Below are 26,204 nucleotides of genomic sequence, written 5' to 3' on the forward strand. Positions count from 1 at the left end.
GATTTCTCGTTAATTATTCATTGAGGTTAGTTCAATGCAGTTGCATCCATTTTTCGATGTTTTGTTAATTAGTCTTTAGATTAGTTTATTACATTTGCATCCAGTTTTCGATTTCTCATTAATAACTCTTTGAGGTTAGTTCAATACATCTGCATCTAGTTTATGATTTTTGATTATTTATGCTTTGAGGTTAGTTCAATGCAATTTCATCTGGTTTCTGATTTCTTGTTAACTATTCTTTGAGGTTATTTCAATGCATTTGCACCTAGTTTCCGATTTCCCGCTAATTATTCTATGAGTTTAGTTCAATAAAGTTGCATTCGGTTTTTGATTTTCTGTTAATTATTTTTTGAGGTTAGTTCAATGCATTTGCATCCAGTTTCCGATTCTCCGTTAATTATTATTTGAGGTTTGTTTGATGCATTTTTGCATACCGTTTTCGATTTCACGTTAAATATTTTTTAAGGATTTGCAACTAATTTCTAATTTCTAATTTTCTATTAGTTATTCTCTAACGTTAGTTTAATGCAGTTGCAGCAGTTTCCGATTTTTAGTTAATTACTTTTTTAGTTTAGTTTATCGTATATGCATAAAGTTTTCGATTTCCTGTTAATTACTCTTTGAGCTCAGTTAAATGTATTTGAATCCAGTTTTTTATTTCCTTTTAATTATCCAATATGGTTTGTAATACCAACTTTCTACTAATCCATATGTAGTGTCCTTAATTGCAAACACGACATAAAAATAAATTATGCTTGATTTACTATATGGGATCATCAAAGATTATCCAGTTCCCGATTTTATGTTAATTATTATTTAAATTATACCTGACTCACTATGTAGGATCTTCAAAGATTATCTATGAACGGGTCCTATCATATTAATTATTCTGAAAAATATATGCAACTATATATGCAGAACTATTATATACAAATATTGTATTGATCACTCATCCAAATTTCTTATAACATGAAAACCCCATGTACTTTCTATTAAAAAAAAATAACTCACCATTGATAAAACCCTTCAACTTCATTTTGTTATTTAATAATAGAAGTTTGATTGAAGTTATGTGAGATTGTCTAATAAGAAGAAGTTCATATTGAAGCTACTTAAATAGCAAGGTGTTTCCAATCATAAGAAAAAAGATAAGATAAATACCGTTTTAAATACAAAACTATACTTATCGAGACATTTCCACGACATATAACACAACTATATTTTGAGATTAGTTCAATGCATTTGCATCAAGTTTCTGATTTTCTGTTATTTATATTTTGAGGTTAGTTCAATACAGTTGCATCTAGTTTCAGATTTCTTGTTTATTATTCTTTGTAATTAGTTCAATGCATTTGCATCCAATTTCCAATTTCCTGTTAATTGTTATTCAAGATCAGTTCAATGCATTTGCATCCAGTTTCCGATTTTTCGTAATCATTTTTTGAGATTAGTTTAATACATTTGCATCCAGTTTTCGATTTCTCATTTATTATTCGATGAGGTTGTATTTGCATCTAGTTTCCGATTTCCCTTTAATTATTGTTTGAGGTTAGTTCAATGAATTTCATCCAGCTTCCAATTTTCCGTTAATTATTTCTTGAGGTTAGTTCAATGCTTTGCATCCAATTTATTTTTTAGAATTAGTTCAGTGTAGTTGCATCCAGTTTTCGATTTCCTGTTAATTATTTTTTAAGATTAGTTTCACGCATTTGCATCCTGTTTCCAATTTATAGTTAATTTTTTTTAGGCTAGTTCAATACAGTTGCATCCAGTTTCCGATTTTCTTTTAATTTAATCTTTGAGGGTTAGTTCAATGCATTTGCATCCAGTTTCCGATTTCCCGACAATTATTTTTTTTATGTTAGTTTGATGTATTTGCATCCAAGTTTTGATTTTCCATTAATTATTCTTTGAGGTTAGTTTAATGCAGTTGTATCCATATTCCGATTGTTCATTAATGACTTTTTAAGATTAGTTTAATGCTTGCATGTGTATCCAATTTTCGATTTTCCGTTAAATATTATTTGAGATTAGTTCGATGCATTTGCATCTAGTTTTATGTTTCCCGTTAATTGTTCTTTGATGTTAGTTTCATACAGTATTATATATATTTTATAATATTTGTCATTATTGGTTTGCCGTTATTTATTTTTTCATTTTCTATTATATATTTTGTGATGTTATTTTTTGTATAATTTAATTTTCCACATGTAATTTGTTTTGGTTTGGTATATAATTTATTTAAGCCCAACGTCCACTTTAACTAAATAAATAGTTATATAATTTATTTAAGTCAACGTCCGTTTTAATTGAATCTCGTTATTTCGCTAAAATTGGAAATTATAAAATTCAGGAATTTAATTGGAATATGTCATAATTATTGTGGTCGGAATTGTAGTTTTTGAAATTCTTAACTATGACTAAATGTCTAAATCCCACAGTGGATGACACATCAAATTGATCCAACTTTATTTGTTAGGCTTATATATGTAGTGCATACAATACAATTTTATTTGTTTTGGGTGTACACCTGTACTATTACTTATTTTATGATTAGTTTACTTTTTTTTTTCTTAGTCACATGTGTGGTTAACAAATGCATAAAGTAAATGTTCAAGCAACTCAATTTATTTTTTCCTTTGTTTTTTCATAGTTTAATTGTCATTTTCTAGAAAGAAACTTTGTTATGTTGAATTTCACCTGAGATTAGTGTGGAAACTATTCTTTGTCGCGTAAGGGTTTTAGGAAAATCATTTTTGGTTGAAACTATTGTTTTTAGCAATTTCGTTTTTTTGTATATTTTTTTTTCCGTAATTAGCTATATTGTTTAGGAAAAGTTGGAGACTTTGTGAAACTCTAGATGGGATTGGTTAATTATTTATATCCTACTTTTCGTAATTAGTAAATAGTAATAGAGTTTGGAAAAAACTGGAGTCTCTGTGAATGTTCCAAAAAATAGATTGGTGAGGGGTATAACTATAATATATATCTAAGGATTTGGAATTGTTTTTTTTGTAATTAGTATTAGAGTTTACAAAAAATTGGAGACTATGTGAAGCCTTGAAAAATAGAGCTAAGAGGGTATAGCTATAATATATATCTAAGGACTAGAAACATCAATAAAAATTATCAGAAACATTAAGTAAAACATCTTTGACATATGTAACACTCCCGGAGACGCGAGAAAAATAAAATAAAATAACAAAGGGTGAAACTGAACTGAATGGTGCAAGCGCGTCGACTACTGATAAACGTATAACAATAAACAACACCTACAATGTCACATCTTTTGTTTGAGACAGTTGATACCTTGTTTAAAACTTTAAGAGCACATTTGTTGCTGAAGGATGGTGAACAGAGATTTATATGAAGCTATATGGTTCTATTATCAATACGTTCAAATGTACGGTCCTTTTTTTTTTTTTTTTTTGCAAATCATACTATATTATATATTTAGCAAAAAGTTACACAAAAAGGGGTGAGCAGCCAGATTCTGAAATACACACTGGGAGATCAGATTGTTCTAATTCCTGGTAAACCCACGCAGCTAGTGAGTCTGCATCACTATTCAAGTTCCTACTAATCCATCTAAAGACAAAAGAGCTGAGCTCAGATCCTAAACTGAAAATATGATTTTTTATACATTCCCATTGCCATCTACATGAGCTGCCTTGTAAAGCTCCAATCACTTCAAAGATTATCCCCTTTGTATCACATAGTGGTGTCCTCCTCAAGACGACGTGCGGCCAGAAGATTGCAACTTCAAAGAGCTTCCCAAATTTTGCTTCTCGCTGCTTCCAAGGCCCTGAATCTCCTAACCGCAACCCCAACAATAGCACCCTCATCATTAACAACCAATAGCCCCAAAATTCCCCACCCTTTGTTGCCTGTGGAAGGATGCATCAAAATTAATGAGTATACTAGCATTAGGTATGAGTGGAAAGACAGAATCCAAATTTATTTCATCATAAGCTAAAGCAGGGTTAGTGTGAGGATGTTCTTCACTATATGCCAGATAGCACTTCTCTGCCAGCCTGCAGCTTTCTCTGACCAGCCTTTCACAGTTAGTCTTTCTATTCTCAAATTTCAAGTGATTCCTGGCTTGCCAGATCTTGTGAATCAGGATAGCAATGTGGGTTCTAGCCAGCCTAAGCTCTTCATCAGGACTACAGCACCAAGTCAAGAAGAGGTCTAGCCTCTCTCTTATGGAATTCTGTTGTTCCTTGTGCACTCTCAACCCAACTTGGGATCCAAACCATACCATCCTTACCCATTCACAGGTGAAGAACAAGTGTTCTGCAGATTCCATCTCTTTGAAGCAGAAGGGGCAGGATAAGTCCCCCTTTATTTTTCTCACTGCTAGGACATCACCTGTAGGTAGGATCTGCATATAAAGCTTCCAGAGGAACATTTGTATGTAGGCTGGGAGAGGAGCCTTCCATATATGTCTAAGGGTGAGGTGGTTACAGCTAGAGCTTTGTCCCATCTCTTGTTTAGGCTTAAGAAAATTATAGATTGGACTTAACCGAGATGTTACCACCTCCTCATCCCGGCCCCCATTTCATCTTGTCTCAGTACTATTGTTGTCTTCGTGTCTTATCTTGATATCCAGAACCTTCCTACAGATGAAGTGATTAAGATGAAGACTAAGTTTAGTCTCATCCCATCCACTTTTGTCTGGCAGAAACAGATCTGAGACCACACTAGAATCCAAGGTGGGTGCTACCACCCCCAACTCCTCCAGCGTGCTGGGCTTGCCATTGCAAAACAGCCAAGGGTCCTTTAATGCTGAGATAGAATTCCCATTGCCAATGGCCCAAATCAGGCCCCCACTTATATCATTAAAAGTTCTATGGATCCCTTTCCAGAAGTAGGATGCTTTGTCTGGGGGTTTTTTTACATCACCAATCCAGTGTTTACCATATATGCTGAACATAGTCTTAGTCCATAGGGACTGTAAGTCTGTAGCAGCTTTCCATGGCAATTTAGCCAACATGGCTACATTCATGTCCCTAGCCTTTCTCAGGCCTAGTCCCCCAACATCTTTGGGCTGACATATGTGCTCCCACCCAATGGTGTGGACACTTTGAGATTGTTCCTTTCCTACCCACCAGAAGTCTCTACATGCCTTGTCAATCTTAGTGCAAGTAGAGACAGGTAGCACATAGGTTGACATGGCATATAGGGGGGTAGATTGAACAACAGCTTGGATGAGAGTGGTCCTGCCCGCTTGGGACAGGACCTTTGCTCTCCATCCCTTGATCTTATTTTGGATCTTGTCTACCAAGTAATCAAAGTCCTCCGACTTCTTTCTTGATAGCATGATAGGAACACCAAGATACAGTTCCTTAGGGCCAAAGTTCCTAACTTTCCAGAATCTTTTCAGTCTGAAGTTTTGTCTATAAGTTACATTCCTACTGAAGAAGATACTAGTTTTTTCAAAGTTCACTTTTTGGCCAGAAGCCTCACAATACCCATCAAGAATTCTCTTGAGGTTTCCTGACTCTACCATATTAGCCTTAGTAAAGAGGATTAGGTCATCTGCATATAGAAGGTGAGATAAGGCAGGGGAGTTTCTTTTGATCTTAATTCCATGTAGCTCCTCTTCCTGTTCAGCCTTAGCAATCATTCTAGACAGAGCCTCAGAGGCAATGATGAACAAATACGGAGATAAAGGATCTCCTTGCCTCACTCCTCTTTCAGGGACGAACCTCTCCAGAGGGGAACCATTTAGCATAACTTGGAAAGAAACAGTGGAGACACACTGCTGAATCATGTGTCTCCATTTCATGTTAAAACCCAGCTTCTCAAAAATGCTATCAATGAAGGTCCACTCAACCCTATCATAGGCCTTTGCCATATCCACCTTAAGAGCAATCCAACCCTCATTTTTTGATTTCATGTTCTTCATATTGTGGAAAACCTCACAAGCTAGCCCCACATTGTCCCCTATACTTCTGCCTTTAATGAAAGCCCCTTGGAAAGGGGAGACAATTTTATTAATCAAACCTTTAAGTCTGTTGGCAAGAATCTTGGAGATAATCTTGTATCCAAAGTTGCACAGGCTAATAGGTCGAAACTTGGAAGCATGGTCAGGATTAGCAATTTTAGGAATCAGGGCTATGTGAGTCTCATTCAACCTAGGATTCAGACTCCCTTGGTGGAAAAAGTCCTTTACAAGGCCAATCACATCAGGCCCTATGATGTCCCAGCATTTTTGGTAAAAAATGCCTTGAAAACCATCAGGCCCTGGGGATTTATACCCTCCCATCTTTTTTACCACTCCCCATATCTCCTCACTAGTAGGGATGCCAGTAATGATCTCATTTTCTCTCGCAAAGGATGCAAGGATGAAATAAGTTTAAAATCTCATCATTTCTGTGGGGGTGGTCAGAGGTGAAGATCCCCTGGAAATATTGGTTCAGGGAAGCCCCCACCTCAGTCCTCCCCTCCTTCCAATCCCCTTCATTGTTTCTGATCTTCTCTATATGTGTTTTTCCTTCTCCCAAGATGGTGGAGAGGTGAAAGAACTTAGTGTTTCTAGCCCCATCCTTAAGCCATGATTGAGATGACTTCGCTTTCCGTAAGTCTTCTTCTTTGTCATACCATTCCAAAGAACTCATCCTTAAGCTTTTTGGCCTTTATTGTAGTTACTGATGCTAAAGGGTTTACTTAACACAGTATCAAGTTTGGCTTGTGTGGCCTTAATATTGGTAAAGATATTACCAAAAACATGTTTATTCCATAGAGCCAGATCCTTTGTTGTTTTCTCCATCTTTTTTATGAAGTTACTATCAGGTAACTCATGAGAGATCGAGTTCCAAGCCTTTTCAATGGTCTCCATGCAAGTTTCATGTTTCAACCACATATCAAAGAATTTAAAAGGTCTGGGCAGTTTCTCCTCTTTTTTTTCTAGATTAATGAACAGGGAGACATGGTCAGAGGTGGCATTAGCCCATGTTCTAATCTGGGCATTAGGAAAGGAGGCCAGCCACTCCGGTGTAGCCAGAGCTCTGTCCAGCCTTTCCAGAATATGGTCATATGGTTTTCTATTGTTGCTCCAAGTGTATTTGGGGCCTTTAAACCCCAAATCCACAAGACCAAGCTCATTTATGAAACTATTAAACTCCTGCATGCTCTTAGTAATTCTACTCCTCCCACCTATCTTTTCATCTAAACTTGATATGGCATTGAAATCCCCAAAGAGGCACCAAGGGCCAGGGATTAAGGGAGCAACATCCTTCAAATTTCATATACTTTATTTCTATTATGGGCTATAGGATTCCCATACACAAAAGTGAAGAACCAAGGCTCAGTATGAAAATAATTTGAGAGCTTACCTGTCACTTGGTTGCGAGAGGACCCTAGAATTTCCAGCTCCACATCTTCTTTCCACAAAATAGCGAGCCCACCACTAAGACCTTGAGCTGGAACCGCAAAAAAGTTGCTAAACTTGAGTTTCTTACTTAACTTACCTATTCCTTCCTGACTTGCCTTTGTTTCAGCCAAACAAACTATATCCACACTAAACTTCCCAATTAGGTCCTTTATTTGTTGAACTGCCGTGGTGGTACCAATACCTCGGCAATTCCAGGCGTGGATCGTCATGGATACCAAGGCAGCTGTGAAGGGACAGCTACCGCGAACCCTGGAGGAGTTGGTGACAGACCCCCACTGTTGTCTTCCCCTTTTTGGACCTCATCTTTCTGGACTTGTTCAGAACTCTCTTTCTAACACATTTCCTGACTTGTTTCCCCTGGATCTTTCCCATTTCTTCCTTCGTACTTGATCACTTTAAACACTGTGGAATCATCCATAGCCAAAGGGACTACATGCCTTCTTGCTATCAGTCTTTGCCTTCTGCTATCAGTCTCATCAAACTCATCCCCACCCAGTGTAGCTTTCTCATACTCCCTGGGAGTCTTCTCTGGATTCACAGTAGAACTCTCCCCGATACTATGATACTTTCCTTTGAAAGAGACTCTTCTCTTAACAAACGAGTCATCCACTGCTAAGGGTTTAGGTTGCTTGGCCAAAGAGATGCTGTCTTCTGATTCATATCCACCTTCTTCAATACTCCCTTGCACCAGATCCACTGGAGCAAAATCCAAAGCTACTTCCTCTTGCATTGGTACATTCTGCATATCCAAGCTTGGGCCCCTCTCTTCAGAGTATGAGTCCTCTTCCCATTCTGTGAAAGCATCCGAAGGAATTTGGTCTTCTGGGATGCTATGGTCTGAGATCAGAGGGTATGTTGGGGTTGAGAGACCGGCTTGAGTTTGAGGGGCTTGAGTTTGAGGGGTTTGAGTTGGAGGGGTCTATAGATGCGCCAGTGTCACTAGAAATATTAATTACTGGAGCCTCTTCAGGGATTAACATATGCCCTAGGCCTAGTTTCCTAAGCTCATCAGCCTCCTTCTTAGCCCTCTTAGATTGTTTTGCTACCGCCTTCAAACAATACCTTTCCCATTCTGCATCATCCATGTTTTGTTGTTTTCCGGTAGATCTAGTAGCAAAGGATCGCTTTTTTCCTATCCTTACCTCTTGACCAGCACCTTCAAGCTTCTTAACTACTACTCCCTTTCTCTTACCTCGAGATACCACCGTTTTAAGACCCCTTCCACGTGTAGGCAGTCCCGCGGAACTTGAAGCAAGAGCTCTCCTCCAAATGGTGAGGTGAAGTGTTGAGATCCATCAGGCGGGTGCTCTCAATGATTTTGTATGATGGTATCGGACAAAAGTAAAATAGGGCGGCGTGAGCTGTTCGATCCTACGAAGATGGTCCTGTTCCCAAGGACTCATCTATTAAAGCTATCTCTCCTGGTTCTCCAGCTGTGTGTTCTCGAAGAGACTGCCTATGCTCTTGTTTTTGATTGCAGATATCTGTTTCGAAACCCTTACCTTGGTCCATATCCATCATACTCGAACTTGGGCTCCAGAGCACCAAGGCCTCACAGGCCTCTTCTATTCTCTGATCTGGGTCCATCGAACCAGCTTTTGCCCCTGAGTCATGGGCCTTTTCCCTATCTGTCATATCCAGATCCACCCCTTTGTTTGAGACAATTACCCAAATTCGGCCTTTCCAACGGTTACTGATTCAGTGATCATCCAGACTGATGTATCCGTTCTGTGCTCTGTCAGAACCTCTGAAATACCCTCTGTACCCTTTGGCCTGACCTCCACACTCGCCACCACCTGAGCGTCCTTCAGTGGTGGTAACCATATCCCATCACTCTTCCACAGCTTCTTCCCAGGGGGGGTTCTGTTCCTAGCTGGAATTTGATCCATCCTAGGTTTTTGAGGGGGACCTGAAAAAGTAATCGAGGCTGGGATTGGCACAGCAGCGCCGTTGTAGAAGACATTTGCTCTTAGACCAAAAGAGAAATTGTTTTTTATATCTCTAGGAGAGCCTCCCAGCTTCCTCAACTCCAAGCTATGTTTTTCTCTGATACTACAGTAATGTATATCATGCCCAATACATCCACAAAAGTAGCAGAAGATTTCTAGCTTTTCATATTTGAAGGAGACACAGAGGACTTCGCCCAATTCCGTACTCAACTCAATACCTTTTAGCAATCTCTCTCTGATGTCCATACGCACTCTCACCCTTGCAACAGGGTTTTTGAATGCAGATGAACACTGAAGATCCATCCCCTTAACTTTGCCCAGAGTTGAGCCCACTTTGTGCACATTTTTCTCATTTATGCGATCTCTTGGGAGTCCAAAGATCTGCACCCAGAAGTCCACTCTATCAAATCTTCTATCTTCTTCCATGCTACCCAAATCATCTACTTTCTTTATGGATAGGATAAATCCTTGGATCACCCAAGGTCCATTTTCCTTGACATGCTTATAGTCTTCTACCTCCGCAAAAACCATTTTGTAGACACCTTTTGAAATAACTTCTATCTTGGTCTCCCCCTTGATTTGCCAGCATCTATGCACTTCATCTGCAAGATCTTGTAGTGATATGTGCTTTCCCCCATATAGCTTCCCCACCAAGGTCGTGTGATCTGTAAGGACTTCTCTGGGGTTTTTGCAGCCAATCTTCACCACATGTTTTTCCTTAGAGCAAAATAAGTTTTTTATATCTTCTTGGAGTTTCTCTATTCTGTCCCTTGAGAGCTCTCCTTGTTCATCTTCCCCTTCTACACCTCTAACTGTCGATGCCATCTACCAGAACTGCTTAGTCTATCAGAGGCTAGATTGCCAGATAACTAACAACAAACTAAAACCTACTAAAACCGTGAAGCAAAAGAAAAAGACAACTGAAAGCTACTCCGCATAAGCTGAACTCAGTAAAAAATTTGAAATTTGAAATGTGAGAACAAAAGGGGGGAAGAGTTTGGTATGTGCTGCTTTGAGCCGCAGCAGAGCCTTAACAGAGTTTTCTCACCGTACGGTCCTTTTTTTCCAGTTCATCAGCAAGGCTGCAAGGTGAATGCGTGATAGATTCAATATAAGAATTATAATAATAAATAGGAAGGGAATGGTACAAAAGTTCAGAATAGTAAAAAAGACAAGAAATAGTACAGAAAATAAGCAACTACTATCAGCTTTAGCAGTCAATTCAAATTTCCCTTTTATTATGATATGTCTAAGTGAATGGCAGGAAGAAATTTGAGTGGGGACTGAGGAGTACGAAAAAATCGTTATTCATTGGCTGCTCACATTAGTCACATATATTGGGGAAAATATATACGTATATAATTAAGCAATCTAGTATACAGGACTTGGAGTGGAAAAAAAAGGGGGTTGAGACAACTTAGTCTCAAACCATGTCCCCAAGTGTTTTTATTTTTCCAAATTATCAACCCCTAACATTAGGGCATCTCCAATGGGGGTGTAAAACCACACCTCCGCCTAGGCTTCACATAGGTGTTATTAGGATTTTACACATCTAATTGTATACTATTGTATAGCCTATAAATATCTACACTCTATACTCTCCAATGGTGAAGTGTAAAAAAAGTTAGATTTTAAACTCGGACGTCCTTCTTTAACTTAAACTGAGACGTCACTTTAAATGACGTCCGAGTTAAAAAAAATACTTTAGAATTAGAAAGGGACGTCCGACTTTTTTTTTGTTCGGACGTTGGTTAAAGTGTCGCCCGAGCTATTTATCAACTGATAGCGAGATGGAGAATTCCCCACCTCCTCTATCAACTAATACTCAATTATCTACGGTATACCACCTCCATTAGAAAGAGTTTTTTTATATTTGGAGTGTAAATTTTACACTCTATACGGTTTATACCCTCCATTGGAGATGCCCTTACAGGAGTTACATATAGTAATTAGAATTCGACAATTCGTAATGAGAAAATCGGTTGGTCTTTACCAATGTATGGACACAGTAGTTGCTCATATATCTAAACTTACTAAGACAAGTTATATAACATATGAAATCAACATTTTTTTTTTGTCTAATCGATATGAAACGCTTTTTAAATTTGAAAGCATTGCAACTTTTCTGTTAATTTTTTTCTATATAATTTGTTGAAACCTTAAACTTCTACCTGCTTCGAATTAACTGAAATCCTTTCATACGATAGCTTAATTAGATATATTGACCTGGTCAGAAGTTCAAACATCGCATTCAAATTTAGATCAAAATCATTTAGAGAAAACTCGCCTAGAAATTTGTGAGATACATCTTCTTACACAATGTTTTGAACGACAGGGAGATGGAAAAGAAACGGCTTGGCTGACCTTTGAAAAACAATTTAGGAATATAAAAATTATAGAGTCCGGATTCAGTGAAGGTAACCGCACAAGTCAAATTGAACTAATCTCATTAGATTAACTTTGAGATTAAGATTAGATAACGAGATTCTTAACAGTTTAACACCGTTTTCTATTACGTTAGCTGTCAAAATCTTTTATTTTGGTAACAAGATCTAAACCAATCGACACAAATCCAAAATCCAAAAGAGAGCGTGCGAAAAACTCATCTTCTTCCCTCCTATTTTCTTACCTCTATTCGCCAATTTTTCTTTCAATCTTTAATTTTTTGAGGAACTAAATCTAACCAAATCCTAAAGACAAAGAGAACGTGTTAATTCACCCTGCCGAAAACTCAATTTCCTAACAAAAATATAAAAGACCCATCTTCTTCCTGCCGAACTTCTTCGCCCCACTTCTCTGAAGCAGCTTGGAAATGGAAATACTGGATGGCAGAGGAGGTCAGTGACAACATGCTGATTCTACCTTTTTGTATGGCAGTGTTGATTGATTGATTTGTATTTAAGAGATTCAAATCTTTTGGCATCAGAATTAGGCATTACATTAAATCGTAGAGAAGAAGAGGGACTCATTTTCTAGAAAGTTTAAGAACTTAACTAGTATTGTTGGTTCTATACGTGAAGCATTTCCAATAATCACTTTTGGTCCTTTTGATAAGAAGTGAATGAATTGACATTAAGGGAAGAGTGCTGAAATATTTTGACAACATGAACTATGGGCGAAGCTTCTATCTGACAGGATTACTGATAAGCTCTTTCAAGGTTCATAGCATCCAACAATAGATAATTAATACATGTTGCGCTAGTTATTTATGGGTTGACTCTCTTCTAGTTAGGGGACAATTCACAGTAGCAACACCTTAGTATCAGACGTGAGAGTTTACTGATATTTGGCCAGCATTTAATAACTTATACGGGCAAGGAGATATGATCAGTTTTGTACGATTGTTCGGTTACACTTCTCGGGCTTTCCTGTAAATGTAAACAAGTGATATGTTTATGGCAACATGCATTATTTCAAACTAATCATCTGTGTATTTGCCCAAGTTCGTATACAAAAGAAGTTAGGAAGAAATGAATCCCAAGCAAGACAAGGACCACATTGAATGTTGGGAGTCACACCTCAACCTAGTTACTTTCTATCCCAAATGATTTCTCTTGGAGCTCACACCAAGGAAATCACCCACCCAAGACTTTAGTAGTTATCACAACAAACTCAACAAAGCAAAATTACTAATTTATCATCACAATTCATAACAAACAATAAATATAGAAGTAAATGCAAAGAGACACAAAGATTTAAGGTGGTTCGGTAAATGTTACCTACGTCCACACAAGAGTTGAGTTTCCTTTATAGTAAAGATTGGAGAGTTTACAAGAGGTAACTAGAATCAAGAACAAGAGGCCTCACTCAAACCCTACCTCAATAGAGCTCCCACAATTTCCATGAAATGAATCTCTGAAAAGTTGTCTCAAAACCCTAATCTATTTTATTTATATAGGTACACATAGAAAAAGGTGAGAAAATGGGCCTTGGGCTGAATTTTGGCCAACTGTCGAAATTCCAAAATAAGGTGAGCGCGGGCGCCAAGTAAAGCAAAGCAAAGCACGTCGCTTCTTCTCTCAACTTCCAAGAACTTTTGTATGCGCCCTTTGGGTTTGGCTATAGTCAAGTGCATGCGTGCCCTCTTCTCCAAACTGAAAAATGTGAAGGCAACATCGTCGGACACCGGAGCAAAGCTCGACGGTTCCATAACCTAACAATCTCCCACTTGGAACCTTTGAGATTCTACATGCCCATCACATCTCAATTGTAACAACTCAATCCAAATCCAATTTACTAATAAAACACTCGGCTCATCCATCATGGTCTTCAAGCAAGAAGACCCACCGAAGTTGAACACAACTTCAACTTCTCAGTAGGCACGGTCTTCGTTAACATATCCGCCGGATTCTTACTCCCTTGGATCTTCTCAAGTGCCAAAACCTCATCCTTCAACAGAGATCAGATAAAATGATACCAGAGACCAATGTGCTTGGTCCTAGAATGAAAAGTGGAATTCTTAGCAAGATGTATAGCACTCTGACTATCACTGTGTAACACACTCCTCTTTTGCTTCATCCCAAGCTCTTCCATCAATCCCTGTAACCAAATCATCTCTTTGCTTAGCTCTATAACGGTCACAAACTCTGCTTCTGTGGTAAACAAAGCAACAATCTTCTGTAACTGAGAAATCCAACTCACTGCAGTAGCACCTACTATAAAGACATAACCAGTAGTGCTTCTTCTGCGATCTACCTCACCTGCAAAATCGACGTCCACATACCCTTGCAAGTTAACAACACCCCTTCCATAGCATAGGCATTTCTCAGTAGTACCTTTCAGATATCTCAATATCCACTTCATGGCTTCCCAATGTTGCTTGCCAGGATTAAATATAAATAGACTGACAGCTCCCACTGCTTGGGCTATATCCGGACGCGTGCAAACCATGACATACATAAAAATTCCAATGGCAGAGGCATATGGTACCTTAGCCATGAAGTTTCTTTCCTCAACAGTCTTGGGAGAGTGTTCCTTAGACAACTTGAAGTGAACTGCCAAAGGTGTGCAAACTGGTTTCGCACCACCCATGTTGAACCTCTTCAATACCTTCTCAATATACTCAGCCTGAGATAACTCCAGAATACCTTTCTACCTATCTCTTCTGATCCTCATCCCTAGAATCTGTTTCGCTGCACCCAGGTCCTTCATAGAGAACTCACTTGCCAACTTTTCTTTCAATCTCCCAATTTCTGACATATCAGAACTCGCTACTAACATATCATCAACATATAGTAATAGGATGATGTAGCTAGAGTCGAACCTCTTGAAGTAGCAACAATGGTCAGTGTTGCACTTATAGTAGCCATTTCCTTCCATGAAGTTATCAAACTTCCTGTACCACTGCCTAGGGGCTTGTTTCAAACCATACAAGCTCTTTCTGAGCATGCTAACCATATTCTCTTTACCCTTCTTGATGAAACCCTCCGGTTGCTGCATGTAAATTTCCTCAACTAGGTCACCATGGAGGAAGGTAGTTTTAACATCCAACTGATCAAGATACAAATCTTCTGCTACAACAATACTCAACACTGATCGAATAATATTCAGTTTCACCACTGGGGAGAATATCTCTGTGAAGTCAACACCAGCTTTCTGCTGAAAACCCTTAACTACTAGCCTCACTTTGTATCTCTTGGAACCATCATGTTCCTCTTTGACTCTAAACACCCATTTGTTCTGTAGAGTCTTTTTGCCCATGGGTAGTTTGGCTAACTCCCAAGTGCCATTAGAGATGAGGGACTTCATCTCATTTTGCATAGCAAGCTCCCACTTGCTTGCATCACTCGCCTCCAATGCTTCATCATAGCATTGAGGCTCACCACCATCAGTAAGTAGTAAGTAATTCACATAGGTGGAGGGAGGATATCTCGTACTCGATATATGTGGCCTGGATGTCTTCCTTGGGGCACGAGGTGGAGATGGACTCGATGGTGTAGTATCCTCATTGTTATCTGAGTCACTACTATTATCATCCTCTGACTGTGGGGCTCCCACTATACCACGACTTACATCAAAGTCTTCCAACTCAACATACTCTGTGCCACTCTCTGTAACCGATTCCTTGGTTTGTTCTTCATCTTTATCCTTGTACATCACCTTCTCATTAAACACAACATCTCTACTACGAATGATTTTTTGATTTTGATCATCCCAAAAACGATACCCAAAACCATCACCGTCATAGCCGATGAAGGTACACTTTAGTGACTTAGCATCAAGCTTGCTTCTAGCTTGGTCACTAATGTGGACATATGACACACAACCAAACACCTTCAAATGGGAAAGGTTCACATCCTTCCCGCCCACACTTCCTCCTGAATCTTAAAATCCAAAGGTATCTTGCGCCGTCCTTTTATTGATCGTAAGTTCTTTGGCTAACACTTTCTTCCCAAAACTGCTTGGGCAAGCCTGCTAGTGCACGCATACACCTAGCTCTCTCTGTCAGTATTCTATTCATCCGCTTTGCAACCCCATTTTGCTGAGATGTCCCTGGCAAAGTCTTTTCCATCTTGATGCCATTGTCAACACAGTACTTCTTAAAACCTGAATCCTTATACTCTCCATCGTTGTCAGATCTCAGCTTCTTTACTTTCAAGCTTGTCTCATTCTCAACCATGGCCTTCCAAGTCTTGAACACTTCAAATACTTCTGACTTGTGTCTCAAGAAATAGACCCACACCTTCCTAGTATGGTCATCAATGAAAGTCACAAAATATGACTTTCCGCCAAGTGAAGAGACATTAGCTAGCCCCCAGACATCTGTATGAATCAACTAAAGCCTGCTAGCTTTCAGAGTCTGACCCATCTTCTGAAAACTCACCCACTTTTGCTTTCCAAATACACAGTTCTCACGTAAGTTAATTTCTGTCGACTGTAACTTTGGGAGTTTACCAGAAGAGTGAAGGATTTGCATTCCTTTCTCACTCATGTGACCAAGTCTGCGGTGCCAAACATTTGAATCCCCTTTGCCATGTGCCATGGCAATTGACTCACAGCCATGTGTAGTCATGTAGAGAGTACCATCTTTCTTACCATTTGCAACAACCATTGAACCCTTTGAGACCTTCCAAGTATCACCGGTGAAAACTGTAACAAATTCTTCACTTGCCAATTGCCCCACATAAATCAAATTCTTCCTCAAATCCATAACGTGTCTGACGTCCCTCAATAACCATGACGAGCCATTCATCTTGACATGCACGTCACCCTTGCCGACAATGTCACAAGGTTGGTCATCACCGAGAAAGACCGTTCCAAGGTCACTTTCGGTGTAGTTCTCAAAGAACTCTCGATGTGAGGTAGCATGGAAAGATGTGCCGGAATCAAATACCCAAAACTCCTTCTTATGCTCCATCGAACATATCAAAGCATCATCTACCATCTCAATAATATTAGCTTCTTGATTCTTTTTCTTGTTCTTATTAATGTTGTTGTTATTTCTTGGTGCCGGGCAATTGCTACTATAGTGGTCAGGCTTACCACTTGTAGCATATACCTTCACTTATATCTCAAGGATTGTGTTCAACGCTTTGCAATTGGGGGGCTTGAGATTTTGATCTCCCCCTCCCCTTTTTCTTACCACGACTCCTGTATGAGTTTCTTCATCTACTTTCAGTGCTCAATGCCGACCCTGAAGTTGAAGGACTATCCTGTCTCTGGATTTCCTCGGTTAGTACCATACTAACAACGTGTTCAAACTTCAATTTGGTCATTCGCGCAGAGCCACTAATAGTTGCCATAGTCGCCTTCCAACTTGGAGACAATTGTCCAAGTATCGCCAAGGCTAGCACCTCATCACTAAATGTAATCTCAACCGACTCCAATTGGTCCTTAGTTTGGTTGAATTCATTTAGGTGATCCTTGAAAGAGGTCCCCTCCGACATTTTTATACTAAATAGCTTGGTGATCAAATAGACTTTGTTCGCAACCGAGGGTTGTTTATACATGGTAATAAGTGCCTCCATGAGAGACTTTGTCGTTTTCTCAGTTTTAATATTGAAGGCTACCGACTTCGAGAGAGTCAATCAGATTGTGGCCAATGCCTTTCTATCTTGCAAATCCAATATGCCTTGCAGAATCTCATCAGGCTTCTCACTTATCAAAGTTTCCATCAAATCATTTTGATAGAGTACGTCCTCAATTTGCATCTTCCAATAGCCGAAGTTTGTACCATCAAACTTCTCTATCTTATAGTTTTCTTTATCGGTCGTCATGACTTCCACTGAACCAAAACAACGGTGGAGAATCTCTCAAAGGAATTTCTACAAACACCTAGCTCTCAATGCTAAAGGTGTAGTCTTTCCTCACGCACCTTGTATACAATGATTCAACCTAATGCTCTAAAACCACTTGTTGGGAGATTTCACTAGGAAGTCACACCTCAACCTAGTTACTTTCTATCCCAAATGATTTCTCTTGGAGCTCACACCAAAGAAATCACCCACCCAAGACTTTGATAGTTATCACAACAAACTCAACAAAGCAAAACTACTAATTTATCATCATAATTCATAGCAAACAATAAATATGGAAGTAAATGCAAAGAGACGCAAAGATTTAAGGTGGTTCAGTAAATGTTACTTAGATCCACACAAGAGCCGAGTTTCTTTTATAGTAAAGATTGGAGAGTTTATAAGAGGTAACTAGAATCAAGAACAAGAGGCCTCACTCAAACCCTAGCCTAATAGAGCTCCCACAATTCTCATGAAATGAATCTCTCAAAAGTTGTCTCAACCCTAATCTATTTCCTTTATATAGGTACACATAGAAAAAGGTGAGAAAAATGGGTTTTGGGCTGAAATTTCGTCAATTGTCGAAATTCCGAAATAAGGTGAGTGCGGGCGAACGTTGGGCAAAGTGGTATTCACCCTTTTGCTATGTTAGAGATTTGAATCTATTCCTTGGCCAAAGTGCGAATTCAAAGATATTTTTTCTTACTCACGATCTTTGTGTGCGTATAATTTGGAGTAGGGATTCGAACCAACCTAAATTCTAGGACCACTTACAACTTGGTTTTACTTTTTTAGGAAACTAGTGAGTAAGTTTAGCAATGATTGTGTAAATACTAAATACTTGGTTTCTTTACTACACAAAAATTGAAAACATTAAGTTACGTAAACATGTAACTAAGACACGATAAAATTTTACTAAAACGAAAGTGGAGAGTTAATTCTCCTCATGTGAAGATAACTTTTGTTATTTGATTTGAATAAGTGCATCTAATCTTCCTAGAACTCTTAGACAAGTCCTAATAAAAGAAAACTTGATCCCTAACATAGATGACTCATCTCTAAGCTCATACATGCTAGCATGTAGAACCAAAGCAATGACTTATCTCTAAGCTCATCACTTTGATCCCTAATTAGACACTACACCAACTATCATTTTGGGATAGGATGTAGGTCTAATTGTTCTTCCTAAACAACTTACTAAACCAAATAACAGAGATTTTCCCTCACATGAGTATTATTAACTCCCCACAAAGGGAAGGTTTAGCTCATGATCCTTGGGCTAAAAGATGAGAAGTACAAAAAAATATAATTGTAAAAAGAGAGAGAGAACTAAAAGAAGAAGAAAATATTTATATAAATTCACTTGCATGAAGAAGTGAGATTTTTTTCAAGAGGAACACAAGGTTTCCTCCATTAAAACTATTACAAGGCTTTTTGTTCAAAAAACTAAAACCAAATAAAATCTAAGACTAAGGAACTAAAATAATACATGGTAAAAGAAAAGAAGTCAAAGGAGTAAATGGAGTGTCCCCTTTTTTTGTTTTTCTTCTCCATTTGAGAGAAATCTCATTTCCTCCCACGTGAAACACCAAACCACATTTACTTCATTTATATCCACCACATTAAAACAAATTGACACCTTGCCTTTTTTTTTTCACTATTAACACCTAATCTAATTAATTACATGCAAGGTGTCAACTTTGCACCAATAATTTGGCATTTTTGTCTTGACATGCTCCATGATTGATGACTCATCAAATCTTGCAGGCCTGCATAGTGGGTCCACGTGCAGTCCATTGGCAGTCCGGTCTTTTGGCAATTTTACAACTTCCCGCCTATGCGTAGAGTTCATCATACGATTGTCCGAGCAACTCACTTGTCACATTCGGAGTCCTGGTTCAAGAGGTAGGAGCTTCGGAAGTTTGATGCTTCTGTGCAGATTTGTTGGGCTTTACATGGCTGATTTGAAGAATTCATATACACGTTGTTCCCGTGGTTTTAACGCAGTTTAACCAATATTTTCATGTTTATCACTGCTAATACCGCGAAAAGTACAAAAATATACTTATTTCATGATTATTAAACACATAATGAACCAAATTTATATGTCTTAATGGGGTTTCATATTACAGTTTTGGGTGCTTATCACACTACCCCCAAACAGCACTTTGCTTGTCCTTAAGCAAAGAAGAGACATTAAAACATATAAGTGGCCAAAAATGTGTAGTCCTAACTAATTCTCGTTTCGCAGAGTGCGGTTGCATTGACCATATGCAACAAGGCCTTAAACCACTAGGAATTCCCTAGTGGACAAGTTATAGCCTCGTGAGAGTTTTCCAGAGAAGATACTCACAAACTTCATTTATACTACAACGACTCAGTGACAAAAACTCGTTTCATAAATTAATCTCAAATATCCATACATCTCCTTAGCAGGGAACGAGGATTGATTTCTTTGAAACTCAAGTTATTATGCATTCAATAATTAAACCATCTACATATGATCATGCATGCAGTGAACTTTTCATTGAAATGTACTAGCAGTGGTCGGTTCTTTGGATCCTTTGGAGAAGCGCACCTAAATGGGTTCTCAGGTATGTGTCGAAACACAAATTCACTCAAAATTTTACCACTTTCGAAGTTTAGTTAACTCCAAATGCGGTGGCACACGTATCCTCACATCTCAATGACAGTCAGAGGAGCCGAGGTCGATCAATCACATATACTACTTATTATCACACCTTCCTACTCCTAATTGAGCTAGAGGTCTTTATTAGGTATTGTGGGGCTTAGGTGATGGTGTAGAAGAAAATGGAAATGGATAATCAAAATTTACGAATAAGAGAGAATAGGGTCTTCAATATATTTACACTAGAGAAATCCTTGTTTTCTTTCCTTCTTCTAACTGAGTTTTCCAACCTTGTTCTTAAGCCTTTGGATACTGATGATTTTTTTTTTTGAAGGCTTAAGAACATGATTCTATTTTTCTTTCCTGAAGCAAGTAACTGACTTTTATTTGGGACAAGTCTTTCTCTTTATTTTTCTATATTTCATCCTATTTCTTATACTCATCACTTAGGTAGGTTCTTTTATTTGGTTTAATAGATGGGTAAGGAATTTTTGGTGAAAGTGAAAAGTTTGATGAAAGGTTCAGTGGAGTGACTAGCAGTAAAATTTGTAACAGGTAAGAATTTTTAGCTATGTCGATCCAAAGAAGGCCTAAATTCTCACCTAGGGTTCGGATGGTGATCAAGTAAGTAGACGCATGATTTTCTCTATTCGGAAAAACTACTCCTCTGTGTCATCACACACATATCACTCATGTCGAGGCTTTTGGTTAGATTCTCACAGGATTGATAGTTTAAGTAACTAACCGTTGGTTCCAGAAACTCACTGCTATGTACAATCGATGATACTCAGTGCATGAATGTTTATGAGAAGATGTATAAACTATTGCTTACGTATTATCTTAAGTTTCTTGAAAACAAATCCTAATTCAGATACTAATGTGAGATTTCTAGACAATTTTTATCATTGAAAAGGAAACAAGACTTTGTCACTAAGTACAATTATTAACAAGAAAATAAAAACTATATACATGCTACAATTTGCCTAATTTTTGCTACAGGTTAAAAGCACCCCCAAACTGAATGATGCTTAGTCCTCGAAGTATCAATAAATAAAGGGAGAAATTACCTGAGAACCGTGAGCAAAATTAGGGCTAGATTGGTAGAACAGAAAGGTTGGAGAACATAATATATTATTCAGAAAGAAACAATAAAATGTTCAATAGCACACGAAACAATGAAAAACAATAACACATGAAACATAATTTTTTAGCTAGATATATGTACAATGGCAAGCTCAAATTTACCATCCAGCAAGAAGATGTAGGTCTGGCCCCTCAATAAGGAAATGCATTTCCTTAGCATCGCTAAAAAGATAATAGTCCGCCAAATTTCTGCCCATTCTTTGTCTCCTCGATTTCAAATGTTTCTTCATATTTTCATCCTTCGGTAACAACTAACATGCCTCAGTACCGAAAGCAGACGCCCATTGCCTAAACCTTAATGAACAACTAATTCTGTTTGCTGGGCACATAGAATCTACCTTGACCCACTCATGAAAAGTAGCTGCAAATTGTGGGAAATGTGTCTTCATGATTCGGCAAGCGGTTATAGGTAAAAGTATATACTGACCCTGAAAAGTGCGAGCTCGTTTCAGGTTGGAGATAACACAACCTAAGATGTTAAATAATGTATGACCTTGAGCCAGTGCACTGAATACGACACAGGCAGCCTCATTGGCAGTAGAAAAATGCCAATCTCCCATAATGTTCAGGAGTATAAACAACATCCCAGTCCCCATATTCATGGTCATGCTTGCTAAGGGAATAGTGATGTTGCGCCATGGCACATGGCCATTTCCTTCTCGTGTAATCCCAAGACCATCACCGTAAGTTTCGCGAAACACTTGCCACTAAAAGGAACGGTAAGAATTATGATAGATGTAATGCCATGATGCAGCCGGTTCGTGATATGGAAGATCCAAAGTTAGGACAAGCTATTGTTCAGAAAAGATATGATATGTGTCACCAACTAGGATTGTGAACCCGTCTAAATAGAAACCATGCGCATGGTTGAATGCTGGTGTGTCTTCCATATTAGCATAAAAGTATGCAGCCAAACTCGGAGAATAAGTTTGGTCAAGTTGAAAAATTAGGGAAGACCACCCAATGTTTGTGATGTAGTCATGGAAGAGATGGCCATAGGTATTGGAATCCATCATAGACTGAAAGGATTGCTCAGGAATGAGTTTGGGAGATATCATGTTTGATGAAGATGCAATGTTTGATGAAGATGCCATGGTAGATGAAGTAAACAAATAGGTAAGGATAAAGGCAAACTGGATGGATAAATGGGTATGTAAGAAAATAGACCCTCCTGTAATCACATGTTAAAATTATATTAGTCACAACGTAAATGATGACAATCCTAGTAAGCATTTCTTACAAAAAAAGACACAAAGATAAGAACAAAATTCATAATACGACGAAAAATGTAATAATATATACGATTATTTATTTATTGACTTAGTATTATTTGAAAATCATGGATTATTATGTTGATTTTGGAGACGCATGTCGTGCACCAGACTATTTAGTTCTCTAATTTGTTGGCCGAGCTGCATCTGAATGTCCCCTTGGCTGGCAGAGAGTGTAGTTTGATTCTCCATTAGGCGAGCGTAATTTTGCAAGGACTGAGAATGATTTTCCAAGATTTCCTCCTATTCAACATCATTCATTGCTTGACATTCTTGGAAATTCTTAAGAGTTGTAATGATGATAATCTGACGAGCGTGTAGTTCCCGCATGCCTTGATGAAGAAATTGAATGCCTTCCATGGGATTAAAAAAATTTAGCATGGCATTTTCATCAAAGAAATAGTCAGGGTTTGAGCTTGGGTCGTTCTGTTCATCTGTCAGAGTATCAGGAGTCCAAAAACCAATGGAGTAGTCTGTTTGGAGTACACTAATATGTGCTCTTTGAAGTGGTGTTTCTGGAGAAATTACTGGATAACCCCAACGCATCATAATTTGGGTGACTAAAGTAGGTAGAGGTGCTGACTTTCTTGTTTTCCTGGTGATCACGTTCCAGAGGTGTTGGATTAGACAAAATTCATCCCTTTGAGTCTGCAAAATCCAAAGTAGGTGAAGTTGAGACTTTGTGACTTCTGATTGGTGAGATGTACCTACCACATTGTGTCCCAACCAGTGGAGCACAACTCGTTGATTCTGTTTCAAAGAGCGTTGAAGAACAACATGCATGTCTATTTTCGACTTCGCCATGAGATATGGTAGCTCGTAGTAAAGTTTTGACGGAATCAAATGGTGACTCTGGAAAAAGGAACTCCTGGGTATTCATTGGGATTTGAAGTATGTCGGAGATAATCTCCCTAGTCAATTCCAATCGTCGTCCATAGGCATTGAAGTAGAATTTTCCATTCTCAGGTCCTATAAATTGGTAGAACATCAAAACCAATTCTCGGGAATAACTAGCTGCGGAATGATATAAAAGAGGCGTCCATCCTCGACGTACAATTTCGGTGTCAAAATAAGGAGAAAACCGGCCATCTTCAAAAACTTTTAGGTAGTCTTTCTCAGGCATTATTTTTCTTAGTTGATCAATTTGGTAGTATTACGGAGGGAAGGATAGTGAAGAATGCTTGGAATGAGAATGGATGAAAAGAAGAGATTTATAGCCAATCGTTGAGTTTGTACCAATCTGGATTCCAATTGTAGTTAATGACCCATGTGTTTATGAACAGCAACAATGGGGATCCATAGTAAGTCTTGTCATGTCAGATTTCCAAAAACAATTAATGAGATATTTCAATGTTAGAAAATACGGAGGAAAATTTCACAGGATAGTTAGACTTACACGTAATTTCAGAAGTGATGATCATACCTCAGTAATAGAATATGGATAGAATAATCGAGCTGCATATGTGACAAGTGTTATGCGTACCGTGTAGCGTGCGCGATCTTCTCTGAACACCATGAGTAGCAATTTAATTATTTTGGTGAGTTTTGGATGGTGTTTTCTTTGTTTTTTTTTTTTTTTTTTTTTTTTTTTTTTTTTAAACAACTAATACACACAAATATTTAATACAGAACTTCTCTATTTAATACGTAACCCGTACAAATGTGTGAGAATTATTTAACACACTATACTAATATACAAAACGACGGACAGAAAGAAAGATGTCGGTTACATAGATCTAGATGTTCTGGATCATGTTATGCATGAGTGACAGCAGAACAATGATAAATACTGTTATCACGAATACTGTGATAGCCCATTCGCATTGCTCCTTTTCTCATCGCTCGATTGGATTCATTATGTTTAAGAAAATGAGAATTTGTGAAGAGTGAGAGAAGGGGATGAGTGAAAGTGGAAGAGGTGAGTTGGATTTATAATGGAAAATCTGACTGTTGGGCATCTGACCGTTGGTATCTAACCGTTGGGTTTTGACTCGTGATTTGGGTCGGGTTCTAATTTTTAGCCCAAGCCCAAATGATTTCCAGAAATTCCCCCTTATGTCCTTAAGTGTCCCCGAAATTTCAAACGTGACATTTCACTTCGTTTGAACTCCAAATTGAACGAATGAGATGTCAAAATGATCGGCATTAAAAACACATTCAAAACTTTTATTTTTATTTGGGGGGAATGAATCTTGTAAAAACAAAACGCAACCCCCCATTTTTTTTTTTTTTTTAAGTTTTTATTTATTTACAAATTTTATATACAAATGTACAAGTCAAGAGGAACGTGTCAACAACACCAGCAGTCCCACAAAAAAAACAAAACACCACAAACAGCTTAAATCAGGCAACTTTCATGTCGGCTCTGGGGCGAACCTAATCCAGCCAGACTGTGGCTTAACCTTTATGTTTTGGGGGCCTAGGGTTCAGGATGGTACCATCCCTGACCAATGTGCAATAGTCTAATAAGAATATTACCCTTAGTACATATGGTATAGCCTCAAACCGCCCAAAAATACAGTCACATAGAAAACCGCTCGGGGTTGGCCTGGGTAGAATCCATTGCCCGCACGAACTAAGAAATGTCCGATGTTGCATATCACGAGTCTCTTTGGGCACCATGCTTAGTGCTAAGGGAAAGAAAAAAACGAGTATATACATGTTGAGTCTTTTTATGTCAGATCCTCAAGACGAGTGTGAGTCTTGTAACGTCAGATCCTCAAGATGAATGTGAGTCTTTTAACGTCAGATCCTCAAAACTAATCCCAACCTATGGGAATAACGGGGTGACGACGAAGTTTATCCTGCTGCTGTGGTGTCAGACAATAATATACCTTATACCAGCTCATCTCAGATAATAGATCAAGACCTGGACAGAAGCATTGTTGACAATTCATACACCACCCCATCCTTCACGCTCGTCGCTTTCGAGCAAAAGTACTACGACCATTACCTATTCGAGATGGGTGAGATTTACACCAAATGATGAGTTGGAGTTCGCGAGGAAGAGAATAGAAAAGGGAGGAGAAGGAAGGAGTTGAAATTTTTGGTACCCATTGTTTTCCAGAAGGCACGTTTGCTCGATTATCAAAAGACATTTATACTCAGTTCTGAAGTAGAGTTTTTGTGGACTAAGGTTCCGGCACTTGCAACCACACACTCTAGGGATTTTTAGAAAATAAAATAGAAGAGGGCCCGGCTACCCTAATGGCGTGCTTTCCCTGATTAAATCACATGGAAAGAAGTACACCAGCGAATCTATTAGTCTGTGTAGAATGGATCTTTGAGAAGAGTCTCTTCGATATCTGGAGAGCGCAACTCATGATAATGTTTAAGGCGTTGGCAATTTACTTGAAATTCGCTATCATCATTTACGTTTTTCAAAGAGATAGCCCCATAAGTGTGACACCGAAGAGACGATGAAAAGGACCGGACCATCGAAGCTTTTAATTTTCCGGAAAAATATGTAATCTTGAGTTGTAAACAAAACTTTTTGACCAATTTTGAAATCTTATTGTAATATGTGCTTATCATGCACTCTTTTCATGTTGGCTTTATAGGATTTCGAGAGATCATAAG

At 38.4% G+C, this 26,204-nt stretch overlaps 1 protein-coding gene across 1 annotated transcript; it reads right to left on the reverse strand.

Annotated features, from left to right (window-relative positions):
- Window positions 1–3,847: 3,847 nt before the first annotated feature.
- LOC147521083 (uncharacterized) lies at window positions 3,848–4,411 on the reverse strand. The gene has a single exon (XM_086558105.1). It carries the CDS (start codon window positions 4,409–4,411, stop codon window positions 3,848–3,850), a length of 564 nt encoding a protein of 187 aa, XP_086414231.1.
- Between the last annotated feature and the right edge of the window lie 21,793 nt (window positions 4,412–26,204).

The sequence above is a fragment of the Coptis chinensis genome, chromosome 1 (assembly GCF_015680905.1).
Source record: "Coptis chinensis isolate HL-2020 chromosome 1, ASM1568090v1, whole genome shotgun sequence".
NCBI classification, from domain to species: domain Eukaryota; kingdom Viridiplantae; phylum Streptophyta; class Magnoliopsida; order Ranunculales; family Ranunculaceae; genus Coptis; species Coptis chinensis.